This window comes from Nicrophorus vespilloides, unplaced genomic scaffold (assembly GCF_001412225.1).
Source record: "Nicrophorus vespilloides isolate i.1.1-1 unplaced genomic scaffold, Nicve_v1.0, whole genome shotgun sequence".
Lineage (NCBI taxonomy): Eukaryota > Metazoa > Arthropoda > Insecta > Coleoptera > Silphidae > Nicrophorus > Nicrophorus vespilloides.
The window spans coordinates 590858-607203 of NW_017100080.1; the positions used below are offsets into that span (position 1 = coordinate 590858).

At 31.3% G+C, this 16346-nt stretch overlaps 2 protein-coding genes across 7 annotated transcripts in view; both read right to left on the reverse strand.

The window, feature by feature from the left end:
* Positions 1–16346, reverse strand: part of LOC108566878 (syntaxin-binding protein 5) — a 124686-nt gene that overhangs the window by 75282 nt on the left and 33058 nt on the right. The gene's annotated exons all lie outside the window — the stretch shown is intronic.
* LOC108566838 (polyadenylate-binding protein 2-B-like) lies at positions 3241–3927 on the reverse strand. Its single transcript, XM_017926916.1, has one exon. It carries the CDS (start codon positions 3925–3927, stop codon positions 3241–3243), a length of 687 nt encoding a protein of 228 aa, XP_017782405.1.

The window sequence follows — 16346 nt, forward strand, 5'->3', positions numbered from 1 at the left end:
TTCAACTTCACTTTGGAGTTCATTCAATTTCCTCACCTCATCGTCCATCTCCTTCATCCTTTCTTTGATCGCTGTCACCTCTGCGTCTTCTATAACAACCGTGTCCGTACCAGAACGTTCTTCCAGCAGCATGAATTCATCTGTAGCTACCACTGAATCCACTACAACATCATCCACTACAGAATTATTAATCTCGTCAACTGAAGCCATTGCTAAAATAGCACTATTTTTAAAACTGGAAAACAGAGATGTTGATGCACACAAGTCCCAGAGAGAACTGAGCGTCAGGTGTTTATACACGAAAAGGTAGGTTCATTGGGGGTTGAAACTATTGGGGGGAAAGAAATACCAACTTTCTTGTTTCAAAAATACCTGCAGTTACTATAGTATACTTACATTCTCACATATATTATAAACAAACTATTTCTTTAAGTAAACAAAATTATAATTTACATAACAATTATTGATTTATAAGTTTATTTGTAATATAATTGTAATAATAATAATGTTTTCTATTGGTAACTGTCTTTGAAGAGTTATTGATTTCCTTCAGTAGTCTTTGTTATTAATAGTAAAATATTCTTAAATTACTTGCTATTAATATCGATTTTTTATTTAAAGTTTCATAAAATATATCAAAAAAATAAATAACAACACAAATAATACCGCGGCTCTACGGGTAGGGCTTGCAGAGGATAGAGTTAGAGTCTAAATTTAAATGTATTATTGCATGTGAAGGAAATATGCATGTCAATCTTGAAGTTTTCAATGTAATATCAAATTATTCTGTAAATATTACATAATACATAAATGCAAAACTATGAATTTCATCAAAGAAATTATTTGTAATTATATAACAATGAAAATTTTTAGCATTCTCTTCGGAAATTTGCATATTTTCGGCAATGTCTGAGAATAGTGCAAAATATGGTATCCGCAATAAAACATAAGGCACAACCCATGCGATTATTGAAACGGTTACAGACGTCCTTCTCGTTACAAATAAACATGTGATTAGCTGAATTCCATTTTTTCAAGCTTTCAAACGTGACCCAATTAATAACAAGAATAACATATTTTTACCAAAATAAAGTTCACAAAATTAGTGATTATAAACAAGGAATAAACGCTACAGCAAACTTGGTAATTAACTGGATGTTAACTAGTGATTTGAAAAGTAAAAAGTGGATTTCAAAATGGCTTTAAAGCGCGATAAATCAAGTGGTGATGTAATTACAGTATTGATGACTGAAAGAACAATGCAAAAAATTACAGGAAAAAACGTTTCCACGTAAATGCCAATACGTACGAAATGGTTTATACCAGGAATGTTAAGGATTCGAAGAAATATTATAAAACGGTCCAAAAAATAAATAAAATAAAACTTTAGCGAAATGAAATTGAAAAATAATATCATTAACATTAAAAACCAGAAATGTTATTTAAAATAAACCAATTTAGGTATCGTTAACTCAGCTACTTGTTTAGTATTATTAAATAAAAGAAATGAGTGATAAAATAATGTTGATTTTTATTATTATGTAAATGTACAATAAAACCTCGTTTAACGTATATACTATAGCGTATCTAGTTAGAGGGTGTCTAAACCTAAATGTATTATTTCCTGCAAAAAATATATGCATGTCAATCTTGAAGTTTTCAATGTAGCATCGAATTATTTTGTAAATAGTACATAATTCCTAAATGCAAAACTATGAATTTCATGAAATAAATTATTTGTAATTATATAACAATGAAAATTTTTAGCATTCTCTTCGGAAATTTGCATATTTTCGGCAATGTCTGAGAATAGTGCAAAATATGGTATCCGCAGTAAAACAGAAAGCCCAACCCACGCGGTTATTGAAAGTGTTAAGTCATCCTTCCCGTTACTAATAAACATGTGATTAGCTGAATTCCATTTCTTCAAGCTTTCAAACGTGACCCAATTAATAACAAGAATAACATATTTTTACCAAAATAAAGTCCATAAAAATAGTGATTATAAACAATGAATAAACGCTACAGCAAACTTGGTAATTAACTGCATGTTAACTAGTGATTTGAAAAGTAACAAGTGGATTTCAAAATGGCATTAAAGCGCGATAAATCAAGTGGTGATGTAATTATGGTATTGATGGCTGAAAGAGCAATGCAAAACAGTACAGAAAAAAACGTTTCCATGTAAATGCCAACTCGTACGAAATGGTTTATACCAGGAATGTTAAGGATTCAAAGAAACATTATAAAATGGTCCAAAAATAGGGAAAATACCCAAAAACAGGAGCTTGTGGGCAACATGGCGCTCCTTAACCAAATTATCTGTGCCCGCCACTGTTTTACTACTACATTAACTTTAGCAAAATTAAATTGAAAAATAATATCATTAACATTAAAAACCAGAAATGTTATTTAAAATAAACCAATTTAGGCATCGTTAATTCAGCTATATTTCTAGTTAAAAAGGTTATCATCATATAAATCGTGAAGGTATTCGAGTATTATTAAATAAAAGAAAAAGTTGATAAAATGTTGGTTTAAAATTTTTATGCTAAAAACATACAGAAAGATATAACTATATTATTATGTAAATGTACAATAAAACCTCGTTTAGCGTATATGATAATAGATCCTAGAAAACCAGTGCTACACGAATCACCGTTAATCAAGGTCACTTTAATATATCATAAATAGGCACATTTTGAGCTTTTTTGGTACACTGTTATATCGAATAACGCTAAAATCGAGGAAATCCTAAACGACGTTTTTAGTTTTGTTGTGTCTTTTAATACGGTGTGAAGTGGCTGACTCCTTTCAGATTCTAGGTAGAGGGTGTCTAAATCTAAATGTATTATTGCTTGTGAATAATACATGCACGTCAATCTTGAAGTTTTCAATGTAATATCGAATTATTTTGTAAATAGTACATAATACCTAAATGCAAAACTTTAAATTTCATCAAAATAATGTAAAAATAATGAAAATTGTTTTTTGGTTTATATATTATTTATTTAAAGTATATTTAACAAATGTCCTAAGGCTAAATAGAATGCACATTTATATACTTTAATTTTGTTTCCGGCGCTAGAGCTTATGCCGCTCGGGGCTCAGACTTGCAAATGCCCAATTTACCCATTCTATAGCGCCGATTTTAGTCCCTTTCGTAATCCGTTAGATGCTTGTCCTATGAAAAATTGCCTTGATCATTATATTGAACTAGTGGATAGTCCCGAAAATCTATTAATAAGGTGTGAAGTGGCTGACTCCTCTTCTATGCCCGCCGAACCCACGGGGATTAGCGAAATTTCCTCTGCTGGGTCTGCGTGAACCTCTGCCGCGATATCCGGGTGTACCCCTTCTGGGCGGACGGTTTGTGGTTGAGAATCCAGGTCTGTTCGTCCTCTTCGGCATCACCTTGATCTGTCTTCCGCGCAAAAGAGATTCGTCCATCTTCATGGCCAACTCCACCGATGAAGGCTCAGCGAACTCTATGTAGGCGAACCCCTTCGGATTGCCCTTAAACTTGTTCACGGGTATGGTGATCCTCTTGACGGCGCCGCAGCCATGGAAGTGCGCCTCCAGAAGGGCAGACGTCGTCCCGTAATCGACGTTCCCCACATACACACTGCTGTTATCGGACTTAATCTTATCTTCCAAAGAAATGTTTAGAGGACTCGCCGATCCCGTTGACGTCGTGGCACTAGTATTGTATTGTTTTTCAACTTCACTTTGGAGTTCATTCAATTTCCTCACCTCATCGTCCATCTCCTTCATCCTTTCTTTGATCGCTGTCACCTCTGCGTCTTCTATAACAACCGTGTCCGTACCAGAACGTTCTTCCAGCAGCATGAATTCATCTGTAGCTACCACTGAATCCACTACAACGTCATCCACTACAGAATTATTAATCTCGTCAACTGAAGCCATTGCTAAAAAGTAGTATTTTTAAAACTGGAAAACAGAGATGTTGATGCACACAAGTCCCAGAGAGAACTGAGCGTCAGGTATTTATACACGAAAAGGTGGGTTCATTGGGGGTTGAAACTATTGGGGGGGAAAGAAATACCAACTTTCTCGTTTCAAAAATACCTGCTGTTGCTATAGTATACTTACATTCTCACATATTTTATAAACAAAATATTTCTTTAAGTAAACAAAATTATAATTTACATAACTATTATTGATTTATAAGTTTATTTGCATTATAATTGTAATAATAATAATCAGTTGTTTCAATATAATATACTCTTACAAATGATTGTTTTATTATCTACAACAATATTCGTGATTAATACAATAATATGTATGGTAAATTATAAAGATCTAATGATATAGATTTAAAATATGATTGGCTCAAGTACAAAAAAGTTCAAAAACAAAAATATAAGAATGTGTAGATATTCTTACATTTTTGTTTTCTATTGGTATGTATCTTTGAAGAATTATTGATTTCCTTCAGTAGTCTTCGTTATTAATAGTAAAATATTCTTAAATTATTTGTTATTAATATCGATTTTTTATTTAAAGTTTCAATTGCAAGAAATAAGTTACAAATAATAATAAAAAGTATACCAAAAAAAAATATTCTACAAGAAAACTAAATTAAATTAATATTCCCTATAAACATAAAAGAAAATTAACCACAAATAATAACGCGGCTCCACGGGTAGGGCTTGCAGAGGATAGAGTTAGAGTCTAAATGTATTATTGCATGGAAAGGAAATATGCATGTCAATCTTGAAGTTTTCAATGTAATATCAAATTATTATAATTTAGCGTGTATGATGCATTCCTAGAAAACCAGTGCTAAACAAATCAGCGTTAAACAAAGTCACTTTAATATATATTAAATTGGTGCATTTCGAGTTTTTTTAGGCTTCGAGTAAACTGTTATATCGGATAACGCTAAAATCGAGGAAACGACGTCTTCGGTTATTAATATTAAATTTTCAATTAATTTATTTTCTTTGTGTGAGAACTAACACATAGATTTATTTTTAATGTTTTTTTTTGCTGGCTCATTCCAAATACACTTTTATGTAAATTCGATGGAAATAGATCGTTGCCATATTTCTCCTCGGTTATCGAACGTCGCCTGATAGCAAAGTCGTAAACGAGACAAGAAACTTAATCGAATCCCCGTACATATCCCTTATTTCCAACCAAATCACGTTCACACGCACAAACAGTAATATATTCGTTTCCAAATGCGCGCATAAACATGCTTTTTACGTAACAGATTTTTTTTTGTTTGTCTCTCCTATGGTGCTCTATTTAGGGGATGGAATCCTTTCGAAAAAATCGAAACGAATATCGGGAATTAGATTGCGACGCGGCGGTGGATGAGGGGGTGAGCAACAAGTCCCTTGGTGTTATGTAACCGCGACGTCTCCGATATCAGACACTTTGAATGGCTGACGACGAGTAAACGGAAGCTCGCGGAAGGGGCGGCAGGGTGGTTTTTGTGATCGGCGGAGGGAAGTCTAAAAAGGGAAGCTTCCGCAATATCCAGTGGAAAATATAATGTCGCCGCCAAAGTATCCATTTCAGAGCCTCCGCCTGAAAACAGTCCGTCTCATTAAAGATTCGATCGATCAATTCAAAAAACAAAAGATATATAATATTATACATAACAGACTTTTGTCTATAGGAACTACAAACAATATTGATTACATATAAAAACAGGAAAATTACAAATAGTTAAAAAAATTCTTAAATTTTATATAATATGTATATCAAAGTGAAAAAATTAAGAAGACAATCATGATCTTAGATTTATGGGAATTCGAGATTTCCTCGTGCGTGGAAAGAGAAGGAAAAATGACAAAAAAATACATAAAAGGTCAGAGTTGGAAAACTGTATTGCATTGCTACTTCTTGATTCTATGATTTAATACATTTGTTACGATTTAATTACTATTTGTAAACTATAGTATTTGGTGTTGACGCTCCGACATATATTTTTATGACCATTAATCATGAGTTTTTCATTAACTAGAAAATCAATTAGTCCCAAGTTTGAAAAGTAAATCGATCACCCAACCAATTAATAACCACAAAATATATTGCTTAACTTTCGTAAACTAAAGTTTATTGCCTACATTGTGATATTTTTTTTTCTCAGTACTGAAAACCGTTGGTCCGTTGGCTCGTTCATTGGACCCTCTTAGTCCCAACTTTAAAAAGAACTATCACCATTAGTAGTCCTTCCCGGGATTCGAGAAATACCGACTCCCGAGATTCATGTTGTAAAACCCGGGACGACACGTATACAAATGGTTATTGACTAGCAATCCTTAAACATTTTTAGAACATTCCACACAAAAATCGTTGGTATATCTATGTAAAAATCAACAAGAAAATGTTTACTGTTTTATTAAAAATATTTATTGTAACAGTCACATATAAACAATTAAAAAATTTATATAATTATATTAAATAAAATAAAACACTTTTACAAACAATAAAAATAAATATGTTTTTACTAAGTTTTGTATTAAAAAAATCTCTGTAATATCTAAGTTTTAATATTAATATAAAGCATGCTTTAGTTTTGAATTAAAATGGTTAATTTTATTTTTTATTATTGCAATAAATATCATTATTATTAAAATAAAATTTCCTGGTTTACTAAAAATCCTGAAATATTGCAAAACTTTGCATCCCAACTCTTTTTTCGAGAACAGCACCCACTAGTCACCATCCAAACAATATTCATGACAGATGTTGCTTAACTTTCAGGAAAACAACAAAAAATATAATTTATTACCAAAATTAGTAATAATACTTGAAACTGGAGTTTTTTCATAACTGGTTGATAACGTTGACTTTAAGAAGCTCATATTTTCAGATTTTATTAAGCAGTATTGTTTCAATAAATTGTCTCCATAATTCAACTAATCCGATGTTGTTAAAAGGAAGCTTAACTTTCAGAAATAATAACAAAAACTGAAATTTATTAACAAAATCAGTAATATTTGAAACTAGAACTTTTTTTTAACTGGTTGATAACGCTAACTATTTAAGAAGCACATATTTTCAGATTGAATTAAGCAGTATTAACTTTGCTTAACTTTCAGAAAAAATAACAAAAACTGAAGCTTATTAATAACTGGTTTATAACGCTGATTTTAAGAAGCGCATCCTAAGTAGTTAAAAGGAAACGATTACCTCTACCTACCCTAAGTACTAACCGCCACCTGGCATTTTAAGAAGAGTATTGTCAAAATATTTTTAAGGTCTACCTACCGTATTCCGCGTACCAATGAAAATAGTACTAGGTGACAAAAGTTAAACTATGTATTTCATCAACAATTAATGAAAATTTAGGTTTCTAACAACAAAATGATTAATTTAGCTTGAAATTCGGAAAACTTTTATAGACATGAGCTTTGATCATTCAAAGATATACAATTGCCATATTGCACAATGAAAAGGATATCATCCAAGTTTCTTTTCTTTCTATCAAAAGTTATCCCCCAGTCACAAACTAAAGTCAAATAGAATTGGTCGAGTTCATGTGTACGATAAGGCAATCATTCGCTCTTCAAAAGATAGGCTCTATGTCTTCAAATAAAACTTGCAAGTCGATTTCCAAAGTTATCGTGACTCGAATCGAGTTATCGTGACTCCTTGGCACTTCGTTCCGAAACTTTTTTCATTTCGACGAACATCCTTTCAAATAGATCACCGATACTCTTTTATACATTTATACGTCAGTCAATCAAACGATACTTTCTACAATTTTATAAGACCAACACTTTATTTTTATTTTATTCTGCCATTTTCTAATATTGCACAATAAAATAAGTATATGACAACTGAAATGTGACGGCCATTGTCTATTTGTGTACACTAAAATAAAACATTTTGACAACTGAAACGTAACTATCATTGTGTAATACTGTAAACAAATTAAACAATTTGTTAAATGAAACGCCACTGCCACTCTTTAATACACAAAAATAAAACAATTTGACAATTGAAACGTCAATGTCCTTTTATAAGACTTTACACTAAAATAAAACAATTTGGCAACTCAAACGTCAATGACATTATATAAAACAGTACATAAAAATAAAACAGTTTGATAATTGAAACGTTGTAAAATGACGTAACTATTATTGTCTAATACAGTACACTAAAATAAAAAATGTCAATTGAAACGTGACAATATCTAATACTGTATAAGGAAATAAAATAATTTGACAACTAAACCTTCAATGTCATTTTATAAGACTACATAAAAATAAAACAGTTTGTCAATTGAAACGTGACAATATCTAATACTGTATAAGGAATTAAAATAATTTGACAACTGAAACGTCAATGTCATTTTATAAGACTTTACATAAAAATAAAATGGTTAGACAATTGAAACGTCAATGTTATTTTACTGATACAAAGGGCTATTGATTACATTTTTATTGTATGTATTTTTGTTCAAATGCATAATTCAAATTATTTATTTTCACAGCGATCTTTGGTAAATCGAAATATGCAATCCTATTGGCAATTCAGCTGGATAAATTGGCAATTCAGTTTTGGATAAACCTATTATCTCAAGATATGGTATTGTTGCTGCATGAGGAATTTGTGAACATGCTAATTCTGCAAAACTTTATCTACAATGCCATGGTAAGAGATCATCCTCAAGTCTTTCTCAAAGTTGTGTATTATTAATTTTAATATTCCAAATGCATTTCACTATAATAATTCTTATGGCTTATTTTCAGTTCTATGTTTTCTACGTTGATGGACGAATTGTTGGACAAGGAGGATGAAACATACAACACATTTTAGAGACCAATTAGACGAAACTGTTAATTTACTGAGAGGTGACTGATTCGTATGTATTCATCAATTTTAATTTGAATCAATGAAATAATCAAATACACTTTATTAATATAAACTTTTTATTTTCAGCACAACGTTGATTGGAAATCCCTCAATGAGATTTTATGAAAACTATACCTGCAAACATCTAGATTTGAAAATGCTATATTTTCGTCCTGCAATAGCAAATTGAAACACTTTCCTGCTAACGAATTGTAACCAGATTCAGAAAGCATTTGGACACTTGGGGAGGACTTCCAGGTGAGAATTGTTCTTTTAAATTTATACTGTTTCTCTCATTTCCTCAATAATCCTAAAACTTCCTACATTAAAATCAATCATTTCGATTATAATTTATGTGATAACTAAATTATGTTGTTATTTTATAAAATATTTGTGCAATTTCCATCTTATCACAATTTAATAAGATCTTATTTAAAAAGTCCATCTTATCAGAATTTTATAAGATTTTCTACTATCATTATCACGTAACTATCATTGTCTAATACAGTACACTAAAATAAAAAAAATCTCAATTTAAACGTGACAATATCTAATACTGTATAAGGAAATAAAACAATTTGACAACTGAAACGTCAATGTCATTTTATAAGACTGTACATAAAAATAAAACAATTTGACAATTGAAACGTCAATGTCATTTTATAAGACGTAACTATAATTGACTAATGCAGTACACTAAAATAAAAAATGTCAATTGAAACGTGACAATATCTAATACTATATAAGAAAATAAAATAATTTGGCAACTAAAACGTCAATGTCATTTTATAAGACTACATAAAAATAAAATAGTTTGTCAATTGAAACGTCAATCTCATTTTATAATACGTAACTATAATTGTCTAATGCAGTACACTAAAATAAAAAATGTCAATTGAAACGTGACAATATCTAATACTATATAAGGAAATAAAACAATTTGACAACTGAAACGTCAATGTCATTTTATAAGACTGTACATAAAAATAAAACAGTTTGACAACTGAAACGTCAATGTCATTTTATAAGACGAAACCATCATTGTGACTAATAACGATTATTATTATTATTAAAATAATTCTTATAATGTATATTGGAATAAAACAATTAGTTAAATAAAATGTCACTGTCAAGGTCTAATAATGTATAAAATGCGGTTAATATACAATAAACTTCATGGCTGAGTTAATGGTCATAATAAGTAAAACACGTACGGTATGCCAACAAATATCAAACGTACTATATCTTATATGAACAAACACTTATTCTTGGGACATAATTACTTATCAATATTGTTTGTAGATACATTGATTATTTACTATACATATATATATTTACTATAATATAATAGTAATATAAAAAAAATACAATTTAGAGTGCTATATTTGTAATTTTTTTTATTCCGCAGAACGTGACGTGACTGCTATGTGTATCTACCATATATTTAGTTTACCAATCCAATAAATATTCTTTCGATCGACAAACAACACGTTTTCCATCTGCAAAATGCCAATTCATCTGCAGTTATGTTTCTGTGCGTTACCATCTACAATATCTTTATATCTCATCGATGAATACACATTCCCCGTTTCATCGAGGCGCTTCTCGCCGACTTTTCGCAATTTCCATTTAGTATTCAAACAAGTTCACTTTCCGAACGCTTAAGTGGTTTTTCAGCCGAAAATTAATTCCAACCACTCCGCGCCATTCCGACACTCCCCAACCTCCAAACAAATATTTGAACAGTCAAGGCTTCCGTTTCCTGTCACTTCAACCATTTCAATATTATCCTTCGCCTACCTCAACCCTATGAAATACATGCAGTAAGAGTTGAATTTACTTGCCACCAAACCAAACTCTCTCAATAATTCAATGTTTACTTATCTAACCATCGTAATAATATAGATCCTAAAACAACAATCTTCCATTCCGAAGACACAATGTTAAATATCTGTTTACTTTTATTGATTTAGAGATAGCGCTGCAATCGAATATTGAAAATTCACTTATATATAATGTGATGCTGTATAAATTACCATACATTTTTCATAAGAAGATACAAACATAAAAGTGAAAGTCAATTGAAAAAAAAATAATAATGACTCTGATCCGATGAGATCGCTTTCATGGGAAAATGGATGAAAAATATCCAATATATAAAATTGATATTTCGCGATAAAACACCACCCAAGAGAAAGTTTTTCTCCGTTAGAATTTTTCCAATATCTTTTCATTTTCAGAACAGAATAAAGCATTTTTTTTGTACATATTTCTATATTCTCTTAGATATGAGATTAAAAAAATCTTAAAAACGTCAATAAATTTTAGATGAAGCTGAAATGTCGCATCTGAAAGCAAGGAAAGATTCAGTTTTCATAATGGATGAGATTGTGCCGACGGTCTTCTTAATTAATCGTAAATAAACTCGTCTAAAATTAATGATTTCCAAGAGGGGAGAAACTTTCGTTGCCAGTCCGATGTTTAGGGTCACTAAACATCTATAAATTTTACTGACGCCACCCCTCCTATCTCAGGAAAGCTCTTAGTGCGCGCAAACCTCCCGAAAGAAAAAGCGAGGGTGAAAAGAATCACCGAATAAATAATAAAACAAGCAACGTAACTATTTTTTTTACTTCTGCTTGAATATCCTCATTCCGGCGAAGTTAATGTTCTATACTTTGACTTATGTTCGTCTTCAATCAAGGTTCATATGTATGTAAATAATCTGAAAGAGTATCGGATAAAAGTACAGTGGAACCTCGCTTAACAAGTTTAATCCGTTCCAAAATTTCCGGATTTTACTCGTATAGTGAAATATATTAAAAAATACACATAATATGTGTACACAAGTTTTAAAAATGATGAAGCAGTCGCGGAATCCGAGACTTCTATTCTCATCGTCACTCGTTATGCGAAACATCGCTTGTTAAGCGAGTTATTTTTCTTACAATTCATTTTGCTCATTAAGTGTACAGTAATGATAATACACATGAAGATGCATAAGCCGGGGTTTACCTTTTAAATTCCTAACTACAATTGATTATAATACTATAATATTGAACACTATAATATAAGATTGACAAATTATTTATATCATTTAATTATTATTATAAAATAACAAAACTTTTTACAAAGAAATTACGTTCAAATATTATAAAATTTATAAAAGTCAATAAAAATAATAAAATATGTGTCAACTATACAAAAAAAAAACGAAAATATAAAATCACTAATAGTAGACACCAAATTGAAAGGCATAACTTTGCTAAAATAAACGTAATTATTATAATATCAGAAATTAAGCTCAAAGTTGGTAATATGTTCCTAATAAACTTAATGATATAATGTTCAAGGAAAATCAATTCTCAATTTACAGATTACCTGAACTCAACAAAGTTCTTGTACTTGTGGAATATATACTATCAAACCTTGCTTAACGAGAAAATAGACGTGTTATGTGTATTTTATCTTTAGACTTTAGATATGTTAATCATCTTAGATTTTTTTGTAATATTTGTTTATAGCGTACGCATTATATTATATGGGAAAAAATGTTTCGCTTTAGGAGTAATGAATTCTGGAACGGATTATGCTCATTTCACACAACTACTTCCATAAGTTGCCAAATATATTTACTTAAGAACATAATCTACAAATAACTAATTCTAGGATAAACGATTTGTTTGATCTAGTCTTAGTTAAAACTACTGATTACTGCAGTATATAACTTGATTAATGGAGTTGAAATGTAATTGAAAGCAAAGAAAGAATTTGTTTTCTTCTTAATTAACCGTAAATAAACTCGTTCAAAATTAATGATTTCCAAGGGGAGAAATCCTTTCTCCTTGGTTTAAGTCATTCGTGTATTCGTGAATATAAATGTATATTTTAACTTAAAAAAATACATAGAGGCGACTAATAGTCGAATGGTTAAGTCGCCCTATCACAGGTTAAAATCCTGGTCAAGCCAGGCCTTTTGTGAGCCCTTTGTGAGCGGTGCTTGCAGCAATAGAGCCATAGATCATCATAAATGCATAGTCAAATGAAAGAGGTTCAGCTTATGGACCTTCAGCCAAGTCGATGGACAATGACAGTGTTACAGATAGCAGCAGATACACAGACAAAGGGATTAGGGGAACTGCAGAGCATCAATATATACTGAAGTTAACCTACAAGACGGCATCCAACTAACAAATTACAGAAGAATATAATGGTAAAAACTTCCATTGGGAAGTTTACCAAAAAGCAAAATGTCTACCACCATTAGAAGTAATTAATATTCGCAGGAATAAGATTTTAAATTAAATATACCGACAAACGCTACTAGGTACCATTTCTAAAGGTATACTAGATAACAGCACAAAGCTATCTTCTGAAAAAAAAAACGTTCGATATGAAATGTTTCATAACACATTTTTTTTTATTGACAGTGCGCGCAGCTTTGATATAAAAGTTATATAATGCAAAAAACGAAAAACACTTGGTAATAGTAGCACGTCGAGTGAAACCCCCTTCGGATATGTGACATAGGTTCGAGTTTAGTTTGTGTTTTATGTTGTTTTTTTTTTTTCGGTCGAAACAAAAGACAGATGTGTATTGATCCTGTTTCGCAAGCCGCGACGCGGGGTGTCTCCATCGGATGAAACAAGGGTCGCTCGCAATGTATCGCCCTTTTCGTTTCGATATGCTCCTTTTTTCGTCCTATCCCGATGAATTCTCTCGGTTTTGGTGGATGGTGGTGTAAAAGTATCGCTGTGATCACGCGATTTCGTGTCCGTCCGACACGATTTTATCATGTTTTAATGGGCCTCTGCCTCGGCGTTCCCACAGAACTGGGTTAACGCGGCGACGGCAGATTTTCGCGTGCGCGCCCCAAACCGCCCCCCAGCAGCACACCGCCCACTTCCAAAATAAAATAAAAAACGAATAAATAAAAAATAAAATAAAAACAACGCACAATTTTCAACGATCGATCGAAAACCACAACATTGGGATTACAAAAAATAAATAAACACAGCGACACGATGTATGTGTCCACACAATTTTTATTTTTTCAGCTCTTGAATTTGAGAGATGGAAAACGCGCATTTTTATGTTCAGGATAGGGAGAAAGAAAGAGAGAGATTGATGGAACACGCTCTGTCCATATATCAAGTGACCCAGATCCCGATGCCCCCAGGAATTTTCAACCAATATTACATCGCAGGCTAGTTTTCCCGTTATGTATAAATACATCATCCATCCCTGTCATATCAATTATTATTATTATTTATCCACTCCCTTCGACGTCTGGAGTGCTCCTCCTGAACGAAACAAAAGTGAGTGCGTCGGAAAGAAGTGGCAACATAAAAAAAGAGAAAGGAAAACCTTTCAACTTACTCTCGAAGACGACATCCACTTTACGTTCAAACTTGTCAATTAAATTGATACTTTAAATAATACGACTAATACATCCTATATGGCAGGGGTGGACAAACTTTTAATCACTGCGGGCGACCTATTTTTTTAAATTATAGGCGGAGGTCTACCGACATCGTCTGTGTTAAGTTCGCACTGAGATAGACCAATGTTTTGACTTGGTGAAGCGGAAAAATTCTGATGTATTAAGGGCGCCGAAAACCGAAAAAGTTTGGGAACCTCTGTGTTAAGTGATCATAAAAAAAGTAGTAATTTAAAACCACAAATAAATTTAAAATAAATCATCAAGATGTGTACATATCCAGTGGCAATCGAAATCCCGACAACCATAATCCCGACTGTATATATAACAAAAGAAACTGTCTTGATTTTGATTTTGAGTGTTTTAGACCCGTACATATCAGAAAGCAGGGCCACTAGGAATAGTTACACGAACAACCAGTCGACCGCTGTCGATGCTTTGGCCACCACTGCTATATAATATCGTACTAATCAAGGTATTGTTATAATAACTTTATATATTATATACACCACCATTCACTTAACGTACATCCTTTTAATATACGTTCTCTGACCGAATTGACGTACACATTTCCGTGCGAACGAAAAATATCAAGCGTTCATATTGCATATTTGACATCTATTCAATTTAGATTGTGGTGTTATCTGATGTAATTTTGTAAAACTCGATTTAGAAAAAAATATGTAATACCATGATCTGATTGAAATAAAATTGAAATATGTACGCTATGTACAATATGTGATGACATTCAAAAAAATAAATGTTACTTTTTATAGCAATATTTGAATAAACGTATTTTACATCATCATACAACTACTACAAATAAACATAAACAGTTTCAAAATAATTTACAATTTAATGAATAATGTATAATGTATAACATAAACATACTTATGTATAAAATATTGTAGTATTCATTGTCGTATCATAGATGTGTGGTACAAGTTATTTGATAACTTATATATACATAATAGATGTGTAAATACTCGAAACATTAGATGATAATCAGTACTTATGTGAATGTTCTAGTTACAATTTAATTAGATTCAAACTGTACAAGTAGTCTATATATTACTTGCAAGTAACGCGTAATATAATAATACTTGCAAAATGTTACTTATATAAAAGAGCTGGTGTGATATACAAACTAATCACTCATTTACTACTTGTATTTGTTATATAAAATCTGTAATTTCAATAGATATTTAAAGAAAATCATTAACTAAGTGCTTATTTCAATACTCGATAAGTAACCTTGCGTAAAGTGGGCTATAGAAAAATATATTGAAATTTTTGAATATTTCTGAAAGAGAACCAATTATCTGAGAGCCCTCATACAAACTGCGCAACAATAGACACGAAGCGTACGATGAATAGAAGAGCGAATTCAGACTGATTTTTCAGCGCAAATCTCCATATGATAGATATTTTTTACTATTCGTTCTCATTGCTCATTATAAATGCAGCAGCCGTTTCAGTTTCAATGTCAGTCTTTACTATAGCTGATTTTTTTTTGTTATCTTTTGTGAACTAAACTTTTTGGACAAGTATATGTACTTGGCATATACTATATAGTGTGTACGTAATTGGCGTATTACTATATATCTGTCGCTTAGATTTCACTATCATCGTAATTCTAAAATAATTTATTTTGAGAAAACTTTAATTTTCTATAATATATTTGTTGTCCACAGATATTACTATTAATAATATGATTGTTAAGTATCAAGTAAAATTCTAAATGTGCGCCAAACTACTTGTGCATGACGTTCACAAAACTTAGAGGCAATTCAAGAGATTTGATACTACTTGTAATAATATATGTACTGACTGTCATTCTATATGATTCCAGTTTGTATTTTCAAAGTCTTCAATTAGACTAGTTTCAAACAATCCGAGATATTGGCGGAACCGTTTAGCCGGAGTATATTAGGTCTTGTTGTATTTTACATATAAAATGTATTTTTACTTTTTCATTTTCACTTTAATCATCATGTTTACAGCATATTTCGTGAGTATTTGCACTTTGTATAGCATTTTTAATAATTACAATATTTTATGTCAATTA

Coding starts and splice junctions, on each gene's coding strand:
- LOC108566838 (XM_017926916.1), bottom strand. CDS start 3,927: ATGGCTTCAGTTGACGAGATTAATAATTCTGTAGTGGATGACGTTGTA.